This window comes from Camelus ferus, chromosome 7, assembly GCF_009834535.1.
Source record: "Camelus ferus isolate YT-003-E chromosome 7, BCGSAC_Cfer_1.0, whole genome shotgun sequence".
Lineage (NCBI taxonomy): Eukaryota > Metazoa > Chordata > Mammalia > Artiodactyla > Camelidae > Camelus > Camelus ferus.
Window position 1 is genome coordinate 74,930,731 of NC_045702.1, and position 24,445 is coordinate 74,955,175.

General features: G+C 36.9%; 1 protein-coding gene across 1 annotated transcript in view; it reads right to left on the reverse strand.

Moving 5' to 3' along the window:
* Positions 1-24,445, reverse strand: part of RELN (reelin) — a 444,603-nt gene that overhangs the window by 196,509 nt on the left and 223,649 nt on the right. The window contains 2 exon segments of the mRNA XM_032484179.1: positions 18,612-18,663; positions 23,884-23,980. Of these exon segments, the coding sequence (XP_032340070.1) occupies positions 18,612-18,663; positions 23,884-23,980 (149 nt within the window).

Genomic DNA, 24,445 nt, shown 5'->3' on the forward strand with positions numbered 1-24,445 from the left:
AACAGAGGGGTCTTTTAAAATGTTTTAACAATCAGGTCATTTCCTGCTTAAAACCCTCTCTAGGCTTCTCAGCACACTAGGAACAAAAGGATGAGTTCCTTACGATGACAGACAAAATCCTACATGATCTTAGACCTTCCCTTACACCACTCTTCCACTCATTCACTAAGCTCCAGCCACTCTGGACTTTATTCCTCCCTCCTGAACACTCAGTCTCAGGGTCTCTGTGCCCCTCCTCTCTGCCTGCAGTGACATGGATTCTGTCAATTTCCTCACATTCTATTCCCTCCTCATTCCATTCACATCTTTCCCCACAGACCATCCCTTGGCTGTGTCTCTCGTCTATCAGGGATCTGGGCAGGTATCACCTCCTCCAAGAAGCCTTCCCTGATCATTCAATCTAAGAAGTCCATCCTCAACATCCAATCATCCTCCACCTTATCACTCAGTTTTATGTTACTCATAGTACTTATCAGTATCTAAACTGATCTTTTATTTACTTGTTTACTTGCTTATTGTCCATCGCCTGTCAGAATGCAATTTCCATCACAGCAGGAACGATGTCTGTTTGTTTGCTACTTGTGTGCCTGGTACCCAGAACAGTGCCTGGTGCACAGCAGAAGCTCAGTAAATTCTGGTGGGATCATGAGTAAGTTTGCTGTAATTTTGTTTATTTAGTTCTCCATTTCTTTGTTTCTACTGAGGTGTATTTATACTAGAAAGGGGAACTATAACGGTAGATGGGACTTAGGGACTTTCGACTTGCCTGAATTGGGTCAAAATGACAAAACATCTCAGAGCCATGCTTTAGCGTATCTGGACTGCATGTATCCTGACCTCAGCTTAACTCTGGTACTGCTGTCTAGTCAACAGGGCAATAATTCTTCCAAGTTAATTAGAAACTGCCCTAAGATGACTTAGATGGTTGCATAATCCAGTCTGCTTTTAGAATAAAAATATAAGAGACAAATTACATGAGTAATTATGGTACATTTTTATCAGCCAGATAAAGTAATGTGAGGAATAATGATAGCCAGATGAATGATTTTACTTATTAGCAAAGTCTTATTGTAATGGCCAAGTATAATTTAAAATAAGCAATTTGCAAAGTCATACAAAGTAGTCATAAGCCACCCAGAATATCATCCCCAAGGCACATGTTCTGACCTCTCCGTCAGGAATCACTTTCCACTGTGTTAAAAAAAAAATTCTCAAATGTAATATCTTCTTAATCGTAAGATATCTTGTCCCTTCAAGTTGATTAATTTTGTTTTGGTTTGAATATTTAACTAGATTAACACACTGTTCTAAGGGAAAAACCCATTTTCATGTTTAGAAAGAACCCTAATAAAATTGTAACCTTACAGAAAAATGTTACTCCAAATTGTAATGTTACAAAATCTTTCATGATAGGTGCATTTTACAACGGGTCATGTAGCCTTAAATAGATCTTAGTTAATTTTTCTCATATAAGGGAACTCTACATGATAATAAATTAAATGTTTGTTAGTATTACTGATAATTCTATATAATTTTTTAACTCTTTTTTTTTTTTACAGTGAAACTCCCTCTGATATAAGTTATCTTCCAGAGAGAAATTATGTGTAGGGGTCAGGAGAGGGGATGGTGGGCGCAGGCTGCCAGGTTTGCAATCTGGGCTTAGACACTTTTTAGCTGTGTGACCTTGGACAAGTCACTTATCTTTTCTGTGTCCAGTTTCTACATTTGTAATATGTGACTAATAATAGCAAGTTCTTCATAGAACTGTTGTGAAGATTAAGGTGTTAACACATGAAAAGTGCCTAGAAAACAGATCTTGGTCCACACTCTTGGAAAGATTTTTTTTTTGTTTCATAAATTCATTTATCCTACAAAAAGGGGCAAGTATTTGTTCATGGGCTACATATACAATTGAATTACTGCTTATCAAAGAACTAATGACACACTTTCCTCCCTATAGCTTTTTTTTTTTTTTTCCATTTTGGGCTATTTCCCAGTTCTTTAATGGAAATGCTGTAAGTCCGATATGAAAATGAAAACTGAGACCAAATGAGTAATCTACCTGTTTGTTAGCACCACTGGTGAATGTGATAGAGGAAAAGAGAAGAATCTACTTGGTAAGAAAATCTGCTCTGGGACTAGGACAGCAAGACAAATCAGTATAAGGAGATGCGTTTCATAAGGTCTTGACAAGTGCTAGAGTGGAAACTCGATCTTTCAGTTCCTAGCATCCGAAGTAAACAATAAATCTAATCAGTTATAGTTTTAATGGCACCCACAAAGAAAAATAATTCCAGTCCCTCAAGAGAACATATATGGTTGCTATGAGCAGGTAGGTACCACCATGTGTGTGCCCACTCTACAGGTAAGGAGACTGAGGCAGAGAGGTCAAGCAACTTACCCAGGGCCCAAACAGGACTCAGAACTGGGCAGACCAGAACCCATGCTTTCAACCACTTCACTGTACTCCTTTTGGTGCACAAAGCATACTTAAAAAAAAAGATTGTTTAATTTTCACATGGTCAGAACACATTGGGACAGGCTTCTGTGCTTCTACTCAGGCTCATGACGTGAGCCATAACAGCCCTGTTGTTGGTGAAAGGAGAAAAACCTACAGGACTAAACCACCGTTATCCTCAATATCAAGTTTACTTGGGTACCACTTTCTCTGTAGGTTCCCTACCCAGTCCTCTCCTTTCCCTGCCCCCCACAGCCAGTCCTCCAAACCTGCAGGCCCTCCTCCTGCACAGTTATTGAATCTATACCTTTATTTTACCTTTACCGCAACCTCCTTGGACCATCTCTCACCCAGATCAATGTGATAACCTCTTAACTGGGCTCTCAGAACAAACACAAAAGGTTAACCTTCTTGTAAAGAATTTCTTTGTCATTTGTTTTAAAAATCTCTAGAAAGGTATTTTAAAGAAAAATTTTAAAAAGTAATTATATTCCAGGAAAGCAATATCCTAACATTTCCCTACTCAGATCATTTTAATTATGTGGAAAGCATTAACCTGATATAATGTTGCAATCAGGATTAAATTTAAGGTAACCGCATAATCCACATGTGTATCCTAAACAACAAATTCCATAATAGCTTGTAAATCGGTTTCTGAAGTAATCATTTTACTACAAAGAAACCATTAATATTTGCAAATGTAAAACACTGCCTAGCACTTGTTATTTAAAAATGAAGAAATAAAAAGAATGGCTAAGCTTATTTCTAGAAGGTTGTTTCCTTTTACTGCTGAAAAGCCGCATCACTATGATTCTAACGTTTTATTGTAAATCTTGGTTTGATCTTTGAACCACTTTATTCAATTTAAAATTGCAACTCAAACTGGTATCAACTTTTACCCCTGGTTCCATTTAAATACTACCATCCCTAGTATAATTTAGAAAACATAATATAAATTAGTTTCCACTTTTGTTATCGGGAGTTAGGCCAAGATGATCGATTTAGCAATCAATCAATCGATGAGTCAACCTTAAAAACTATTTCTTATGTCTGAGGTACACATGAACTCAAAAGCCTATTTTCTCATGATTCAGTCCCACTTCTCTTGACTTCGGCTGTCATTCAGGAAAAACTAGGAAATGCATGCCCTTTGAAGAGCCTTTCCCACTAAAGAAGTAAAATATCATTTAGGACTGACATTTACATAAGGTGTGTGGCACCCTGTTAGCAGTCCACACGGCTCGTACGTTGGCTGTTCCTTCTGCCGGGCTAACTCACCTACACAATTCAAGCCTCTGCTCAATGGTTACATCTTCAGATGCCGTCCCCTGGCCACCTCCAACAAAATGCTACCCCTCACTTGCTGTCCCCTGATTAATTTTCTTTGTTGAATTCATTACTCCCTGACATTCATTTGTTTGATATTCACCAGCATGTCAGCCCTACCAGGGCAAAGATTTTGTTTTACAAATCCTGTCTCCCTTGAGAGCTGCTTCACACAGAAGAGGAGCTCGGTGAATAGCTGATGATTGAATGAATGAATGAATGAATGAATGCAATGTAGGAAACACTTGTCAGTTAAACTCTAGGAAGAGTCTTTTGAAAATGCAATGATATTGTTATTATTACTGGCTCTTTTGCATCGCTTCTTTTCAGTAGGATAAGAAGATGGTGGTGATTTATAGCCTCTGTCCTCCAGCATAGAGCCTGTCACTCTTCTAGGGAGAGCTAGAGAGGCAGCATTTTCAATCTCTGATGCTGAGAATTGTTTGAGTAACATCACATGGTTCAGATGATGCTGCCTTTCTGTTCCTCTACTTAGTATCTTTCCCTCATGGAAAAACAAGCTACAAGAAAAAATTAACCACAATTCGTTGAATAAAAGTACGGCAAGTAGTTTGATATTTTTTTGGGGGGTTGCCTGAACTAAAACAGACACTATCATAATCATGTTTTCAGACAAAATGTATTCCTGATTAAGTCATAGTTCATTCCTGTCACTCAGTTGCAGGATTTAGGACCGCAGTGGGAAGACATCTAAGAGATCATGCAGGTGAACACTTTCACTTTACAAACAAGTTGCCAGGGGTTCACACAGGCTCCACCACTTGCCCAAGGTCATGAGGCAAGCTCAGTCAGCAGAGAAAGGACCATATGGCCTGACTACCAATCCAATGCTCATCTCCCTTACCCATTTATGCCAACAGCAAAAGTTGTTTATCAATAAAAATGAGTCATCAAGACATGAAAATATGCTGTATAATATTCTCAATGTAAAAAAAACCCATGGCTTAAAATATCTACATTCTAAAACCTTTTTTTCTTATTTTGCATTAATGAATATTATCTACTGAGAACCAGAAAACCAGCTGCAGCAGTGTATAGAAATCCCCACGATCCCCACATATGAATACTGAGGTAGATAAAAACAACAGAATATTAAATAAGGAGATAGAGTGAGATAGGTATTTGGAAGGGAAAGTTGAGGCTTTCCCATGAACAAAGTGTAGAAATGACAGTAAGTTAAAAAAAAAAAAAAGAAAGAAATGACAGTAAGTTTATTATAAGAATGTAAATATTTCTTTATCAGTATAACATCTATAAACATAATGTTCAATTCTAACATGTTAGTGTAGATAGTACATAACACGACAGTGTAGACAGAAGTGGATTTACCACGAAGTTAAGCTTCAGGGCCCCTCGCTTGAGCTAGCACCCTCAGGCCCTGGGAGGAACTCTAGCAATGTGCTCAGATGACCATGTTTTACAACACTTGCAACAGGTTAAGACCACTGCCTCCCTTCTTGACTGCTGCCTCACCATGTTCCCCTCAAGCCAGGTGGTGTTGGAGTGGTCATGGCTGCTTTTGGGATCCAGCTAAGGGGAAGCAGAGTTGGAGATACGTGTGCATGTGAAACAGTTATGCAGTTGTGCAGGTCACTTCTATTTTATGGTGTAGTCATTCTCTGCATAGAAAGAGCTTCCAGGAACACACCTACTGCCCACTGTGCTGACACACCTATATCATCATGACTCAGGAACAGTGATGATGAACTGGTCAATGAGTGATGTCAATTCAAAGAGTAGCTAAGATTAGTCACTGAGCAAGAAAAGTTAAAATGTCCTGAAATTTTATAGTTCATACATGAAAAAAATGAGAGGGATTTTTATAATTTGCTAATAATCCTAAAATCATACATGACATATCAATAAGGAGTTGTGCAGGTAAGATGTTAATAATTAAAAAAAAACCTGATCCAGCAAGCTAGAAGCAGAATTATTTTTCTAGACTCCAAAGAGAAAAACTATAAAATTGTCACATGAAGAGGCAATATGCAACCAAAAATCATAAGAGAAAACGTATTTCAGGCAGTTAACAAAGATATTAGACTTTTTGGATTGGGTGAAGTTTGTGGTATTGTCAGCTTCTAAAGATTTGTAATTTGTTTTGATTTTTTTCTTATTCTAAATAAACACTCACATTTGTACCTAATTTTGAATGTGTAATTTTGTATTCTTTTCCTTAAAGTGAAACTAGCCCCCACCCAAACTGTGTAAGCTTCAAACGTGGAGCCAAAAAACCTAGACCCCTCCACCCCACCCCAGTACAGGTGTGCACTGCACTGGGCTCCTGCGTTTCACCAGTGTCTTAACTCCTATGGGAGCACGAACTTCAGATTACACAGTTCACTCTCCACTAGGCTTAATATGGCACATTCAAGTGACAATGTATTTTAATGCAGGACAACAATAAAAAGAGAAGAAGATAGGATTTTTGAAATTATTTCCCTTCTCTGTTGCTTCAGGCAGATCTGGCTCAATTAAAATATTCTTAGAAGGAAATGATCACATTGCAACTGAATTCGGATGGATGAAACAAGCTGTAAGCTATCTGCTCACATTAGAAACATGCCATTTATTTTTGGACTGTGTTGGAGATGAGCCTGAATGAAGCCGACGTTGCCCCCGTGAACCTCAGGAGCTCAACCGAAGCCAGTAAGAATCTGTAACTTCCAGGATTTACTAAGTGGGGTGCTTCTGTGCAGTGTTGGCTGACAGACTCTTAGAGGGCTATTAGAGTTCATAATGCCAAGAATACACAAGCACATGAACAAGCAGTAAATACGAGCCAATCAATGAAGCCTATATTAAGCACACTGAAAACCTGTTCATCGTGCAGTAGCCCATTAACCATAATACACATGCACGGAGAAGACTGCAAATACCTCTGAGAGCCAGGAAGTTCCCAAATTCACAAATAAACTTTTTCCTTTCTTCCCATCTCTCCTAGATGATTGCCATAAAAATGAACAACTTGAAATATAGTTTGACTTGGTATAAAATCAAGATCACTTAAAAAATATAAATGTTAGTCATTTATTCTATTAAGAATTCAAGGGTTACTCCTTTTCTCAAAATAATAGCCATACAGATCCATAATCTCTTAAGGTAATACAAACAGGATCCAAATTACTTAATTTACAGATTTCAGCAAGGTAATATGGTACAAAATTATGCAACATCCCCATTACTCTATAATGAAACATGTTAATATTTCTGCAGTGAAATACATGAAGATTCACATAAGTAGCATGAAGAAAGATTATAAATAGCCTTAAATCACTTCAAGTCAGGTCTTGCTGCCAACTGAATTCAGCTCATGGGAGGCTTTGCCATCCCATAAATTAAAAAAAAAAAGTCTGTGGTTTTTCCCAGTGTTTTTGTAATATGGAATTACAGATTAGGGATTGTCAGCCTGTATCTCCAGTAGCACTATTTCTTTTTACTTTCAGAGTAGAAGGATAAATCAATTGGTTTTAGTCTCTCAAGGCCTGGGTAGTTTTATTTTTATTTGGTTATGCCCTTCTGCACAAAGCCCCGGACTTTTCAAAGTAAATCAGAACAGAAACAACAGAAGGAGCTACTGCCTCTTGGGGGTTCGGTAGTGGTTGCCGGGAGCAGATTCTTTCCTCAAAGCTCTGCCTGAAAAACAAGCTGCCTTTTTAAATGTAGCACAGGGCCACAGAAGGAGAGAAGTGATCTTGCAGAATTTATAGACGGGGAAAAGCGCTGCCAGAAATCATGCCTCTAGATAGCGGAGCGGGACCCATAAATACTGATGGCTTGAGAAGTGTCTGGACAGAGCCCCGCTGAGGATTCTCGTGGTCCAAGTGCTGCTGTTGCCATTACTCAACACTCAGGCCCCGGAGACAAGCAGGGCTCCAGGAGCCGCGTGCAAACAACAGCATTTGATAGAGAAAGATCATAAAGTGATGAAACAGATGCAATCTGGCCACTTAGAACTCCCTGCTACGACTGGAGCAAATCTGAGCGGAATCAACACATCCTTTCATCTTTTCAAGGTAGATAAATGGAGGCCAGGGCCATTAACTCGGGCTTGCAGTGAATGGAAGCAGAGAAAGAGATGAATGGGGAACTTTTAGAGAAGCTTTTAAAAGCTAGACACTGTCGCTCCCAGGGGACAGTACATGTTACTGTAGGCTAAGGCATTCAAGAAAGGGACTTGCCTCGTTCTGTACTGTGAAAAACGTGATGAACAGCATGAAGATGTTGGTACAATAAGCAGTTCTGGCAATTGGCTATTTTTTGTTTGTTTGTTTGTTTGTTTTTTTTGTGAAGAGTGATTTTTGAGGACAGTACTGCTCATTAAGAAGAAAATACTCATTATACCCCAAAGCACCAAGAAACAGTAAAAGCTTACTGGCTACTTGGCAATTCTTCTTTAAAGCAATTCTGCTGCAGGCAAGTCATAGGCCATTATTAGACAGATGATCAATATTTTGATAGTTTCACAAACTTCTGCTCAAATATTTCATTGGTAGCAGCTGTGCATGTTTATTTCCCAGTAACAACAGTGATGGAAAATAATGACTATATTACACTTAGATTTTTTATTTTCCTCATTACTGAGTCTGCTGGAAAAAACCCTAAGGGCATTAGCTCTCTCAGGCCCATGGCATCAAAACAATCTACTCTAAGCAGAGCAACACCTTTAATAAGGCAAGTCTAGAAGGACTACCTGGTGAACAGTATTTAAATTGTGACTCCTGGTTTTAAGCACACAAGGCTGTAATTTCCGGGATAACCAGTTTTATACGTTTCTTAGCTTTCATGTTTGCTTTATTCCTCTCCTTGTAAAAAACCTAAACTTTATAAGATTTTATGTATCTGTTCCTACTGTCTTGTAATGTGGCACATCCCTATAAATTTGCTTCATTAGTTTCTAAATTTTGTAAAACCTGTAGACAAGTTTGTGCTCTAGGAGTGAGCTAGCTTCTTGCCTGATACCCTTTGAAATGAACTGTTTTTGTTACTTATTACCTTCATGTACACCGGGTATCCACAGAGTACTTGGATGCCGTTCTTGGCTGAGCAGCAGTCTCCCTGGCTGCTCTCAGGCATTCTCGTAGCTGTTGTCCCCATGGCTGACCCTGCCCACACATCCTGCCGCGCTGCTTCAGGCTCTCATAAAATACAGCCTCCATTCGCCTGGCCTGTGCTTGCACAGAGACGGCAGCTCATGACTTGCTGCCATTCAGAGGCTACAGCCAAAGGGGCAGCAGTCTGATTCACGGGTAAGAGTCAGGGAAGGAAAAAATGGTTACTGTATCGGATAATGCTTTGTGGCAGCCCAGCCAGGAAGCAACCTGGGGCTTCTCAGTCCCAAATGACAGGGACGGGAATTGTGACTGAAAGGAGCCCACTGATATTACTTTAATTAAGAACAGTTCCCTTCCGCATGAGAGGAAACCCTCGAATTACTCTTGGATCTATCAAGAGTAAGTAAATTCAATTTTGGTAAAATATGATAACCAAAGTTGAGATAAGTTATTATTTTATTAATAGAAAGTGTCAGTTTAGAGAAAGCAACATGTCCAAAATCTTCAGCTGTTTCAAAAGATCGATTTAGCAATTACTTGAATATGGAAATCTAGGATTTATGTCTATACCTCTGTTTTGCTCACCAAAAAAATACCCTTGAGGAAGAAGTTAGCATATTTTTAACTAAAAAAAAATTTCAAGGACAGTGTTGTAAAAAGGATCATTATATGGAAGTAAAATTTTCATTTTAAGCATCTACTAAAAACTGGTATTAAGGATTAAGAGATGTTAAATAAAATAGAACAGTAACAAGCCTCACCAATAATTCTATACTTATGCTAAAAACACACTTCCTTTAAACTCAAAAAACCTGTTTCATACAATGTAAAAAAAAGAACCAGGATTTAAAAGCAACTCTTCTTCATCTTCTGTTTTGTATTTGTCTACGTTTAGAATGAGGCTGTTAGTAATAATTTTTGTTTTGACTGGTTTTACTAGTAAACAGGCTATTGGGTCTGCAAACCTTTCTTTCTGAATAAACCTGACAGTATGTGATTTATTGTAGTTAATATTTTGCTCCTTAGTCACTTCCTTGGCTGAAATTCCCAAACCTCATTAGGTGACTTTCTTTCAGCTTATGGCAGATGGACAATGACCACAGGATATAAAATGAACAGCTGTCCTCCTCCCCTTTTGTACCTTTCTCCCTTTCGGTCCTATTCCCATTCCCTCACTTCCAAAATATTTGTATTTCTTCCTTTTCCCTGCCACTCCTATCATAAGAGAGAAAGGGACTAATCCTCTCCTGATTTATGGAACACCATGCCATTTCCAGCCACTTTTGGGTGCCCACCCCTTTGTAAGTTTCCTCCCAAGTCCACAGCATAGAAGTTTCATCTGATCCTATGTTGGGAGAAACACAAGGAAAAGAAATGCAAAATGTGTCAGGCTTTGCCAGGTTCCCTGCCGAGCAGCGCCCCCTTCCCTAGGGCAGAGGCCAAAAACCGAGCCCTAGGGCCCAGGTCTGGCTCAATTCTAGGAAGACTAATCCCCACCTTTGGCAGCAGGTGTTAAGCAACACCCCTCTCCACCCTCAGCAATCTGGAGACTCGGCATTACCACCCTTGTTGCTGTTGGGGCTTTGACCTTGGTCTCAAGGTCTTAGAATGGCCTCCGCCGTGTCTCCCTGAAGGGAGCCATCGTGCTAACCTTCCTTGTGATGCTGACACTCTGGGGCAGCACCACACCTGCTGCTGTCGGTCTCCATCCCAAATGATAAAGCTTTGTCTTTGGACCTCCCCCTTTCCTGGGCTTTCTGACAGGCTGCACTTTCACTGTCCTCTGTGGTCTGCACCCCTCGGTTTCTTCTTACAAAAAGGGACCCCCCTCTGATCTATTTGATAATAAACTCCTTGAAGGCTGGGCAGTGTCTTAAGTTTTGCTTTCCCAACAGTGAATATAGGCACATCCTAAAGATCTCTCTGATAGAAGAATCATTGATCAAGAGTCCTTGATTGAGTCGTTTTAGGAAAGCCGGAGAGCCGCATGTAAATCAGTGAAGTTAGAACAGTCCCTCACACCATACACAACGATAAACTCAAAATGGCTTAAAGACTTAAGCATAGGACAGGACACCATTAAACTCCTAGAAGAGATCATAGGCAAAACATTCTCTGATATAAATTGTAGCACTGTTTTCTTAGGTCAGTCTCACAAGGCAAAAGAAATAAAAGCAAATATAAACAAATGGGACAGAATCAAACTTAGAAGCTTTTGCACAGCAAAGGAAACCATAAACAAATGAAAATGCAATCTACAGACTGGGAAAAAAACATTTGCAAAGGATGTGACAAGGGCTTAATTTCCAAAATATACAAATAGCTCATACAGCTCAATAAAAAAAAAAATTAAAAAATGGGAGACCTAAATAGATATTTCTCCAAAGAAGACATCCAGATGGCTAACAGCCACATCAAAAGATGCTTAACATGGCTTATTACTAGAGAGATGCAAAGCAAAACTACAATGAGGTATCACCCCACACTGGTTAGAATGGCCATTATCAAAAAGTCTATAATAAGTGCTGGAGAGGGTGTGGAGAAAAGAGAACCCTACACTGTTGGTGGGAAGGTAGTTTGGTGCAGCCACAATGGAAAACAGTATAGAGGTTCCTTAAAAAACTAAAAATAGAGTTACCATACGATCCAGCAATCCCACTCCTGGGCATATATCTGGAAAAGATGAAAACTCTAATTTGAAAAGATACATGCACCTTAATGTTCACAGCAGTACTACTTATAATAGCCAAGACTTGGAAGCAACCTAAGTGTCCATCAACAGATGAATGGGTAAAGATGATGTGTTTCATATATATATATATATATATATATATATATATATATATACATATACACACAATGGAATATTACTCAGTAATAAAAAGAATGCAATATTGCCATTTGCAGCAACATGGATGGACCTACAGATTATCATACTAGTGAAGTAAGTCAGAGAAAGACATATCATACGATATTACTTATGTGTAGCTTCTGAAAAATGATACAAATGAACTTATTTAAAAACAGAAACAGACTCACAGACAGAGAAAAAAAACTTATGGTGACCAAAGGGGAGATAAACTAAGAGTTTGGGATTAACAGATACACATTACTATATATAAAATAGATAAACAATAAGGACCTACTGTATAGCCCAGGGAACTATGCTCAGTATCACGTATAATCTATAATGGAAAAGACCACAAGAAAGAATATATAACTGAATCACTTTGCTGAATAACTGAAACTAACTCAACACTGTAAATCAACTATACTTCATTAAAAAAATTTTAGGGAGAGGGTATAGCTCAGTGCTAGAGTGTGTGCTTAGCATTCACAAGATTCTGGGTTCAATCCCCAGAATCTCCATTAAAAATAAATAAATAAACCTAATGACCTCCCCGGCCAAAATTTTTTTTTTTTAAGAGTCCTTAATTGATGAGAAAGGGAAAACTGCTGGCTCAGATCAGGTTTTTGCATCACCTGTGGAGTTCATTCAGCACACTCCCTTGCCTCAGCAGTCAAGAATGGTGTGTGTAGTATTGAGCACTAATGTGCAATGTTACCAAATCTCTTTCCTAACTTACGAATTTAATTCAGTTCAGTTTATATTTATTTAGTTCTAGTTGTGAGTAAAATTCCGCCCTTTATACAAAGAGGGATACTTGTAAACTCCTTAGTCTTCAAGGACCACTTATGCTATAAAGGGTGAAAGTGGATATATTCATAAATGGCCAGTGTGTAAACCAGTGCAGAGTGAAGTAGGCATCATAAAATAAATACAGAGGAAATGGGGATTCAGGGATAGCAAGGTGGGATGAGATGAGATTTTATGTAGGAAAGACCGCTTAGTCTAAATCAATGATCAATTTCTTTTCATCCTATAGTTTATTACATCCCTCCTACTATAATGGCCCTCAACAAATATATTTATGAATGAATTATTTATTTTTTAAGCCTCATCAAGGTGAGTGACAAGGAATTAAACATTTCAAAAGGGAAAGGGCATAGTATCTTTCAAACGGTATTCACATTAAAACAATTCTTTAGTTATCAGTTTTAATAATTCAAAGACATATTTAATCTCAACAGTCCCTTCTGGAACCTTATGCTTAGCAGAATCTTACAAATATTTCAGAATATTCTGTTTCATTACTTAAAATAGGACTTAAGAACTTGGGTTGAGGTGAATTTGGAATATGTATGAAGTTCATATAGACGGGTCTTTTAAATATAGATTCCCTAAAAAGGAGTAAGTCAACTCTAGGGGGAAGAAGCAGCAGAACCCGAATTAAAGTCAGTTCCAAACTTCTAATTATTAAATAGATAACTCAGAAGTGTTTCATATATATTTTAGTTTTGTGTTAATATAGATTTTTGAAGACCTAAAAATCAAGTCATAAATAAACCTGATTTTAATACCATTCATATCCAAGAATCTTACACTCAAAAAAAAACCATGTATTTACCCTAAAAAGTATACGTGTTAAGCTAACTTTACCATTTAAGTATCCTAACCTTTTTATTTATTCATGTTTCGAGCTCAAGTCACCAGAGATTTTGTTAGTCTTATACTTAAAGAGTTCTATGCTTTCAGAAGAGGTTTTCACCATTTCATAATAAATTCCCCAAGGTCTTTCTCACTTATGAAGGAAAGTGACTCTTGAAAAAAAAAATGAGACTCTAATTTAGAAAAGTATCTCAGGAAGTTTACAGAGGAAATGAGCAATAATTCCCACCAAAATATGAGCGGGTTCAACTTCTCCTCCTTCTGAATTAGTTGTTTCAATAGTTGAGGGTTTCTCTATTAAATAAGTTCTGAGTAATTAAAACGTTTATAAATTAAACTTGAGGGAAAAACTCCTTCCCTTATGCTGAATGCAATGTAATACCTCTTATAAGACGCATTTTATTTATTACATCTATTTGAGAAAAAATAATGCCAGAGCTCTTACAAAGCAATCTTCCAGTTCAGCAAGGAGTACCTCTAACTTTGTAATCTTCTAGCTTTTATTTTTCAAAATACAACATGAGTAGCTCTCATTTATCTCAGAGAGTCTGTAGCACACAGAGTACATAAGAGAATAATTCAGTCTTAAGGACATTTTCATAGCTTAATCTGTAAATAAAAAACATTTATGACACAATGCCTTTCCTCTGCTTGAGGTGATTAAAAACAAACAAAAAGGAGTGAAAAATAAACACACACCCACAAACCCCTAAATCTTTAGGATATTTGTAAGTAATGACCAACGAAAAAAGGTATTAACTCTATAAACTATGAACAAATAAAAGATTCTAGCTAGTTCAACAATGACAAACCGATAAACACATGGATATATATTTTCATCTACAGGCTTCACTAAAAGCAGTTTATTGGTGATTCTCTGTTTCCTTCTGGGTCATCTTTTCCACTGATTGAGGTCCTCACATCACCTCCCCCAAATCTTCTCTTGGCATGAAATGTCTGCATCACACCAATTTAGTACTTGGTTACACGGTATTACAGACGTCTCTGTAATAGTTGCTTGTCACTCAGGCAAGAAATATTTATGAGCATCACTTACTTTGAGTCCCTGGGCTAGGGGCTGAGAGTAGCATGATGGACGAGACAGATTTACCTCTCATGCCAAACTGTTCTTCATGCTGTATGCTTTTAAATGCTTTACCTTTAATCCCCATTTGGCTCACGAATTCTATTAATCTGAAAAAGAGCTGGGCTAAATTAAACAAGCATATTACTTGGCAAGGTCTTCTTGACTGAATCAATGCAGATTTATATCAAGGAAGGGACAAATCTACTCTTAACACAACTGGTCTTTCCTAAAAAAGATCACACACAAATTCTTAAGAATCTTAAGAATTAATTTCATTATATTTCTTTATTGCTCAAGGAGAAAGAGGTCATTTTTCTGACCTCAGTTGCCAATTAAAAACCCTCAGCTGATGTAGATTAACTCTTCAGATGGACACAATTATATGTGACATTGGTCACAGCCACCCCCAGCCAGTCCTCCTGCCTAGGAGGGCACTCAGGTTTCCATTCTATTCCTTGTTTGTGTCACTATTTCCTCACCTGGAAAAACTTAATCCTTTTCAGTGACTCAGGTTGTTGGCTTTCAGGGATTCTCCTAAGAAGCCTTCCTGAATTTTTCTACTCTGCAGGACCTGACACCACGGGGACCTCTACACACGAACATCCGTTTATAACAATTTGGCAATTCTCTAGAGGTCTCACGATCTATATGTATCCAGAGCCTTCTACCTCACCATGCAGCACTGTGAAATGTTTGCTCACTTTTTTGTCTTTTTGCAGCTAACTTTAGCTCAGAAAAGCCTACACAGACAGCAAATATTCAGTGAAATTTTCTCAAGGGAACAATGGATACAAAGCACTACCAGCACTTCCCTTGGACCCAGGACCCTGCTTGGGAAAACAGAGTTTGGAGGCATCTGTAAAATAATAGTTTGCAAGGGCATCATCTCAAGCTTTTCTTCCTGTCCCAGAGGAAATCTAAAGGAAATGGGTAAATGCCCCTAAGGCTATAACCATAAATTCCACAAGTTGAATCTAATGAATCAAGTGAGGATTGTAGCAGATCGATGCCTCAGCACAGAAATGGATATGAGATCTTTCATTGGAATAGAAAAATGAAAAGTTCTTCCAAGAACAGTTTAGGACATCTTTCAAGATGATTTAGCTGTTGATAACCTGATAAATTTTAACTTGCAGAGCTGTTTTTTCAGGATGCTTTAATTTTAAATTCATTTGGTTAAGACAGTCTGTGTATTTACGTGCACGCGCGCGTGTGTGTGCGTTTGAAAGAGCTGGAATAGCACTGGTGCTAAACATTGGCATGATAGAATTTATTTGAGACAGTCTTTAGTAATTCAAGATATTTCTATACATATATCTGAGGTTCTTGAGACTCTCTTGGATAACATTTGTGATGTAATTAAAAATGTTTACAAGAGCAATAGAAAAATATTAAGGCAATAATTTACTCAATTGTGGTAATATGCCCCAAATTATTAACCTAATTCACCACTGAAGCCATGAATAATGATATAATGCCCTAGAAAATGTATTACGTCTGAATCATCACAATATACAATGAATATTTAACACTCCGGAGGACTTTCTAAGGAGTGACTCTAAATCTGACTGACCATATTTAACCACACTATCAGCACAGATTTAGAAAATTCCACAAGACACAAATAAACATAAGCGTTGAACTGTCAACATACAGCATTTTTTTTTGGTAACACACTGAATACCATTTTTAAATCGAACATAAATGCAATGTCTACTTGGCTGCATTTGCTATTTTGGTGTCTGGTTACTGTGGGGCTTGTAAAGCTCAGGATGAACGCACACAAGGATGTCATCTCTGGAACTGGTGTGTGTGCCCCAGTCTAGCCCTCACACCATCCATATAACAGAGTGTTACCACTCAAAGCACTCGTAATGAGAAACACAAAACCATTTCTGGAAAGTTCTGCCCGCTTTGCTGTACTTACCATACAACACCATGCACCATACAGCTCATGGTTTCCCATTACATTGTTTCTCAGCTATGCTAATGCTTCTGAGTTCCCAAGAATTTTTATTCTCAAAATGAAGAAAGCAAATTCCCCAACAAAGTCACTAAGCAGTAAATGATAATTTTTTAACTAAATATTTTCTGTTTCATTCCCAAACAATGACATGTTAAAATTTGACTTTGGATTTTAAACCTGCCATGCAAAAAAGATATCTAATTGTATTTTTCAGTTATAAACTTGAGATACCTATCTATCTATTTAACCATCCAACCAACCATCCATCCATCCATCCTTTACAACTCCCTAATTTTGTTACTCTTCAAGTCTTCTAACCTAGGATTCAAATCCAGGCATTAAATGATGCATGCTACTCTCTGGTCTGCTGGGCTGCAGCCCTCTGACTTGTGGGGTTGTAATCAAGAATTCTTGCGAAGTCGCATTTTGGGGTCTAGTCCTAAGTCTGAGCACGATGATGCTTCTGGGTTTTGGGTCTCAGGCACCAAACCCTACATTCTCTGATAAATATCACTTCTCAATCCTCTTTCATCAGCTCTGTCATTCACAGAGGGTGCTACTGAAAGGTGAGGAAATGAATATATGCCAGCTCCACAGCGTACTTGTGACTACTTACAAAAATAGACTTTTTTTTTTCCTTTAAGGAAGGATTATTTAATTGGTGTTGGACCTCTGCTACCTTGAATAAAATCCAAATACTAGCAGAATTGTGAGGCATATATTTTAAAGAGGATTCTCCTGTGTTCTTTAATTGCTTAAAGATAATATCTGAAACTACATCCATTGTTCTAACAAAAACATAAGAATAAATATTCAGATTACAGATAAATAAAAAACATTTAACTTATATTTTATATTAATAGCATAATAAATTTAAACATATTTGTTCTGGATAAGAACCTCTAAGTTAGACTAGCCTGTCATGCTAGAGTTTTAAAAATACCCATTTTTGTAGCACCACAACTTTTAAAAAACATTTTTTATGATTATAAAAATATTACATGCTCATGATAGAAAGTTTAGGATACACTTGCTAATAGATTAAAAAAAAAACTCTTTCACAAAAAACCTCATTATTTTGTCTTTGCTAATGCTTTTCTTATGACCACATTTAGACATCTGAATAGTTTGAAAAATGCTGCACGTAATGTCATCGATGTCAGAAGAGAATCCAAGCCTCAATCAGGCAGGTTCACATAATACTTACAGAAGCTGAAAGGAGGCAACCTGATGAAAAAGTCACAACTACACGACTTGAAGAAAACTACTCTTTGTTACAATCAACCCAGTGGGCTGTGAGAGCACTGATTTGCAATTAGGACTAGAAGGCCAGTGAGGAACAGTCTTTTCTCTAGTGGCGGATCCCCAAAGATACGAGGGTAAAGATGGTGGAAATGGGAGGCTGCTGTCCTAGGGGCATGGCTGCCAGCAATCTTCATGTCATGGGGAGAGGCCAGGAGGTTTCCATGTTATGAGACCAAGACCAATAAAGCTAGCCCCATCTAGAAGGCATTTATTTTTCTTCTAAAAGGCATTTATCCAAAGGGAGAACACTCCCTTTGGAAACTTGGACATGTTGTTTATTAACATATACCTTCGAAAATTAGGATGGAAAATAATATAATAGCAAAACTATTAACACTTGATCAAAAGATACCTTATTTTAATGAATATTTGGGTGGGAATTTTTAGCTCTAAAATAAAAGCACTTAAAAGAAATATTGCCAGATACAGTAATTTTTAAATCATCCATGTCTGAATAAAACATAGATTATTTATATCAAATATGAAGCCTTAGTTGGTTTCTCTCAGCCACCAATAATTGTATTTTTCTCTACCAGTCAATAATAGTGCAGGAAATTTAACAGACTTCAATCTTAATTTGAGCAAAACATAACCATAAGGTTAATTCTACTGTAATATAATAACCCAACACATTCAAAACCCACATGTTTTGAATTTACCTGTATTATTTTTAAATAACACTCAATGCTGGAGAGAAATGAGAACAGAATGTACCAACAAAAATTTTTTTAATTTCACGTTAAAACTGTTTTAAATTATTTACTGCCATGTTCAGACTTACTCTTCTCTTCATCTGAAAGCATCTGGCACTATGATCCTGATTGTACACCACGATTAAAACAACCATTTCCAAGTTAAATCGCTTAATCGCTAAAAACACTTACCAATGGAAAACTGGAGGACAGAGGCTGTTGTTGTATTAAGGGCTGTGGTAATCTAGAAAAAGGAATACACCAAAATAAGACAAGCTAGAAAGAGGAAAGATTTGGGTAGAGAGGTAGTGAAAGGAAAGGACAGAGAGAAACCATAAACAGAGGGTATACTTATCCAGTGGTTAGCATACTTTTATCCATATGTCTGAACACAAACATATTTCATGTTTCTCTGTGAGACCCTCACTGAGGCACATTTCTCAGGTTCCTGTCGAAAACTCTTTTCATTGTAATTTACCAGGAACTTAACACAGCCCCCTCCTTTTACCCCGCTGCCTCCCCTCCATCTTCATCAACAGACCTGGGGCACAAAGAAAATGTTGTAAGAAGCCATCAAACAAAAACTGGGGCCTTAATTGAGAGCAAATGAGGAGAGTAAGGTATTTTGAGAAGTGAATGGAATGACAACAGGTGAAGGGTGCAGGATTTCTTTGAGGGATGAGGAAAATATTCTAAAATTGATTGTGGGGGCACTCTCTCTTGCCTTCTGAGGTGGCTTGCACTCTGTCAATGAAGTGTGTATCTCCCTGAATAAACTTGCTTTCACTCTAAAAAAATAAATAAAATAAAATAAAATAAAATAAAATTAGATTGTGGTAATGGTTGCATACTTCTGTGAATAAATGAAAAACCCTGAATTGTGTTCTTTAAATAAATACATTATTTAATATGAGGATTATTTCTCAATAAGATTGTTACCACCCCCAAAAGTATTCAAATTATGGGCTTAGAAATATTCTTCTAACACATTTCTATCATTTTCCCTTAGTTTCATGAAGAAGCATGCTTAAACAATTTTCCCCCTTCTGAAAAAGGAATGGTACCTTATTTAATTTTAAATAAATTTTTAAAATTTTAAAACTTTTATTTGTTTTTGTTCTTTCATTCTACAGAGCAGTGACTTTAACCAATATCAGCTGAAGTGAAATGAGAAGGTTTTCATTTTCAGCGATTCTCTTGTTGGCTTTCTGACCCCATACACTATGGTAGGGGATGCCTCCCATTACTGCACCCTGTAAAATATAAAGTGTATAACTGTGTTTTCAACATGACAGAAGCAGTAGGCTTCTTAAATGTCATAATAGCTTCCTTAGACCTGTCCCTGCACTTTGGTGGCCCCTATGTGATGAAGTCTACAAGTGTGGAAGGGTCAAGAGATAACCAGTTCATGAACTGCCATGGGAACTGGTAGACAAACAGTGAGCAAGCCTCACGTTCTGCCAGAATTCAGCTGAGATGCAAATGTCAAACGATTGGACTGGGTTTCCCATTTCTGCAACATGGTTTGGAAAGATGACAGACCATGTGTTTTAAATACGTGGCTTTAAAGTTCATGAAGAAGCAGGACCGGTAATGCGGGAAGGCAAGCGAGACATTTTATAAGTTGTCTAGCTATCAGTCAGTGTAAATAATGGCTCCTAACTGATTTTAACCATAGCAAAACCCACTGGTGTCAGGGTGTCAGAGGAAAGTCTCTGCTTAAATCTCTCATCATCACAGATGATCTAAGAGATAATCTACTTCCTTCTCCTCATCAGTCATTAGAGAAAAATCCATCAATAGAATTTTCTTTAAATAACTAGGATACTAGCTCCTTTTCAAGATTCCTTTAAAAGAGGTTAACAGACATTTGATCCTGTCTAAAATGTCCAAAAGCCATTTGGTCCAACTACAAAAAGTCCTTGATATTTGGTCCTGCCCCAAACCATTTGGCGTGAACCAAATATGCTCACAGATGTTTTGGATGGACCAAATTTCAAGGACCTTTTGGTGTCAACCAAATGTCTTTTGGACCAAATGTCTTATGGACATTTTGGACAGAAACAAAAGTCCTGCAAGGTTAAAAGAAATCTGCTTTTCCCCCCTATAGTTTTAAGAGTAAGTTCAACTACTTATCCTAATGGGTTTCCATTTGGAAGATTTGATCTTAAAAGTCCAAAGAGGTACATAGAAATTTTTTAAATTTTTCACACAAATTGAGTGAATGTTGTTTCATTCATTTCATTCTAGTATATTTAAGAGAGAGTCTTAGATGCTTATCTTGGAAGTGTAATAAATGATGCTTGTGTCACCTGGGTGATCAAGTTTCACATCTGTGACTTCCGCCAGCAAACAGTAAGTTGCTTGAAATAGTGCTAAATTTCAAATTGCGTGTGCTGAGGGTGATACTAGACTTTGATTAGTCATTGATTCCACATTTTTTTCCTTCACCAGGGAAGCTAAGGACTGACTGGAATGGTTGACCCTCATTCCTTTACCTTTACCCATTTAGTTTATTAGTAAAATTATCAGCTACAAGAAAGACAGGAAAGATAATGAGAAAAAAGTAATGAAGCATTGCCTATAAAATCTATTCCCCTATATTTACATTTGGGTATTATAAATGATTTATTATTCTTGAGTTCAAATATGCAATTTTACTCTGCAAAGTTATTAGGTCTTTACTGCTGACATTCTGAAACCGGAAGGACCTTTTATTAAAGAGCTTTTGGTAAACACTATAGCAACTATGAAAATCTGAGAGAGGACTTTTCCCTCCCAAGTCTCACTGCTCTTAAATTTTCAAATGAACTCCAAATTATAGGAAATTAGTATGATCACTAAATGAATCCAAAGAATTCACTGCAGGCTGAGGCTGTTCAGTCTGCACCTCTTCTCTGCAATTTTTTTTTACTGGTTTAATCCTGTTTTAGCCCAAACTCCTCCTTGTAGCTAAAATGCCTTTCCAAATATGTGAGAATAATTCAGTAAATAATTTATTTTTTAAGAATAGAGAATAACATAACTAATTTTGTTTTAAGCTCTGAGAAAGCACTTTTCTCTTAAAGGAGTAACGTGAATTCCTCATTAACCTCATTTCAGACCAGCACAATGTATAAAACGAGGTGTGCCACCCCCTGAAATATGGAGACTTTGATGAGGTAATGACACCTGTGAGGGTGCAGATCTCAGCAGCAGTGGAAACAGAAGTGCACGATGTATCCATGTGTCCGTGTGGTAGCAGGTACTGCCTCTCACTGGCTTCGACTTTTATTGAAATGAAACAGCCATTTGACTAAATTCACAAAATGGAAATGCTCTTTTGGGCATTTTAAAAGACAAAGCATTAACCTACTAAGGTTCTTAGCTTGTGGTGCTTTGTTTCACAACTTCGGTAAAACTGGATTTATGAAAGATAAGAAAGTACATTTTTTAAAAAGTGATGTTTGAGGGCTAGTAACTTCCATCAGTTCTCATGCACAATAGTTTTGCTTGGATTCAGTTTTGAAGTGCCATGCAAATATTTGAATTTTAGTGGACAATAGTATGTTAACTGACAGCTGAGTTCATCATTTTTCTTTTGATTGATCTGTCTTCCGTAAACATAAGTTGTGTACAATGTATATTTTTGCTCCTGGGACACCGAATACAGTATAAAAATTAATGAAAATTAGAAGTTGCTAGTGTATCAAATGTGGAAGCCATCCCTATCTTTGTTAATGTATCTTCATTCTGTTCCCTCCAAGTACAACACAGTTCATCTTAGGGAAATACTAATGATGTAAATATAAATCTGTGTATGCTTTTTTCTTTCTGAGATAAAGAAAATTATTTAGAATATTTTCCTTCTTAGTTGAAAGGCTAATCTCAGGTTAATTATATAATACAATTAAAAAATAGCCCACTGGGTGTATGAAGCCTATTGCTAAATGAACTAGAATATAGTAAAATCACAAGGATTAAATGTACATGGGATCAGATAAACTAGATACTTCAGTTTCTATGCTATAGAAATATGAATTTTGGCATTATATTCTTATATGTGTTTATTTCCTATTAAGCAGTAGAAACAAAACTGAATTTGCCAAGCATTTCCAGAAGTACTACCGAATGGGAGAACATTTTAAAACAGGCATTTATTCTAAGCTCAATTAGCTAATACAAAAATTTAATTTTGTTTTAAGGTTTATAGGTAATTAATTCAGTCATGGTACATTATTTAAGATGTACTAGCAAATCTAGTTTTTCAAGAAGAACTTCACTACAAAGTCACATTTGTCTGCAGGAATATTATAACACCTTGTAAGGCTTGAATTATGAGCACCTATTATTTTAATTTGCATCCAATTAATTCTGTTTGTGTTCTAATTTCAACTAAAAACTCTTCAATTTATCAATGTTCGGAAGCTCGTATCTTTAATAAATTAAATTTATCTATTGCCACAAAAGGGGTATTCAAGCAGCATAAAATAAGAACCATGTTATAAAAATTAATTGACTTTCACAATTTGATAAGTAAATCTTCTTTTAATTGCCTAGCTAGGTATTCCCTGCTTTTTACTATGGAAGCCAGTCTTTTGGCCACTTCTAAAATTAATGAATTTGAAACATAATGTGTGATGGAAGGGTGAAAAGTACAACTTATTACTAAAAACCCCATGATAGGAAGAAGTGGGAGAAAAAGAAAATGTGAAGCTCAAGTTAAAAAGCAGAAAAGCAAAATATAAGACATGTTGTGAGAAGAATATTAGCATAAAGAAACTGAGCCAGAAGTGTAATATAGCTATTGCTTTGTAGCCTTTCTCAAGCATGTGAAATAAATGTAGTCTTCGTGCCAGAAAGAAGTACCAAATAACAACAAAAGGCTGATGGCTAGAGGTTTCACTGCTTTCAATTTAGAATGCTCGTGTTTCCTTGGACATGTGATCCAAGAACTTACCTTTGGCAAGCAAAGTCTAATCATCTAAATTAAAGGAAAGTAACTGAATGATTTGGCATAAACCAAAACAAAAAAAAAAAACTGGTTTATTCAGTATGCTTTCACTTTTTTTTTTTTTTAAAAAAAGTCATTTAAGTTCCTTTGTGGTTAGGAAACAAAGTTTAAAAATAAAGTAATAAAATTGTTCATTTTTGGCTTGCAAGGGAAAATAAGAAGTGTAAAAGTAAAGCTTTATACAAGGACTTATAAAGTTATACATTATTTAGATATGATATAGATAACATATATGAGATGTATATAGATAATGAGATCCACTGATGCTGCCAATTTTATTCCTGAATTCTTTATTTTTCACATTTGAAAATAAACTATAAAGTCATTGCTCCTATTTGCAATAGGGCTCATATGTAAATAATACTGCAAATTTTTATGTGAACTGGGAGAGCATAAGAGAACCTTTGTTGGCAAAAAAGCTCAGTAAAGACAATGTATTTGGAATAATGTACATAAATGACACACACTTACCAATTCTCTTGGACCATATGGCTCACAGAAGGTGACGGCATTGCCGTGCATAATGGCACCACACTGTTCTCCAGTCTCACAGTTGTTACATTCAACCCTGTGGGAACACAGCACACACCCTCAGTCTGTGAACTAGCAGTGGCACAAAGTGCTTTATCACTCAGTAAGGGAAGATGTAGCAGTTATTGTTATTCATTTGAAATCAACATTTTGAGGAAGGTAATGGTATTTTGTATCGTGACATGTTAAGGAAACACAAAGCCAGAAAGACTTGAACTTCAATCCCAGTTCTTTCAGTTACTTGGTGGGCAAGTTACTTAAACTCCTAAAGTTTCAGTTTTCTCATCTGTAAAATGAGGAAAAAAATACTGACCTAAATATCACATAGTTATCATGAGGATTAAATGAGAGAATGTATATAAAAGACAGAGTACAGGACAACGCTCATAGTAGGACCTTAATAACAGCAGTTGGTATTGTTATCAATCATTACACAACACATACTATGCCCAATATGAGGATATTTGCTAATATTAAAGATAAGCAAAGTTATATACAATTA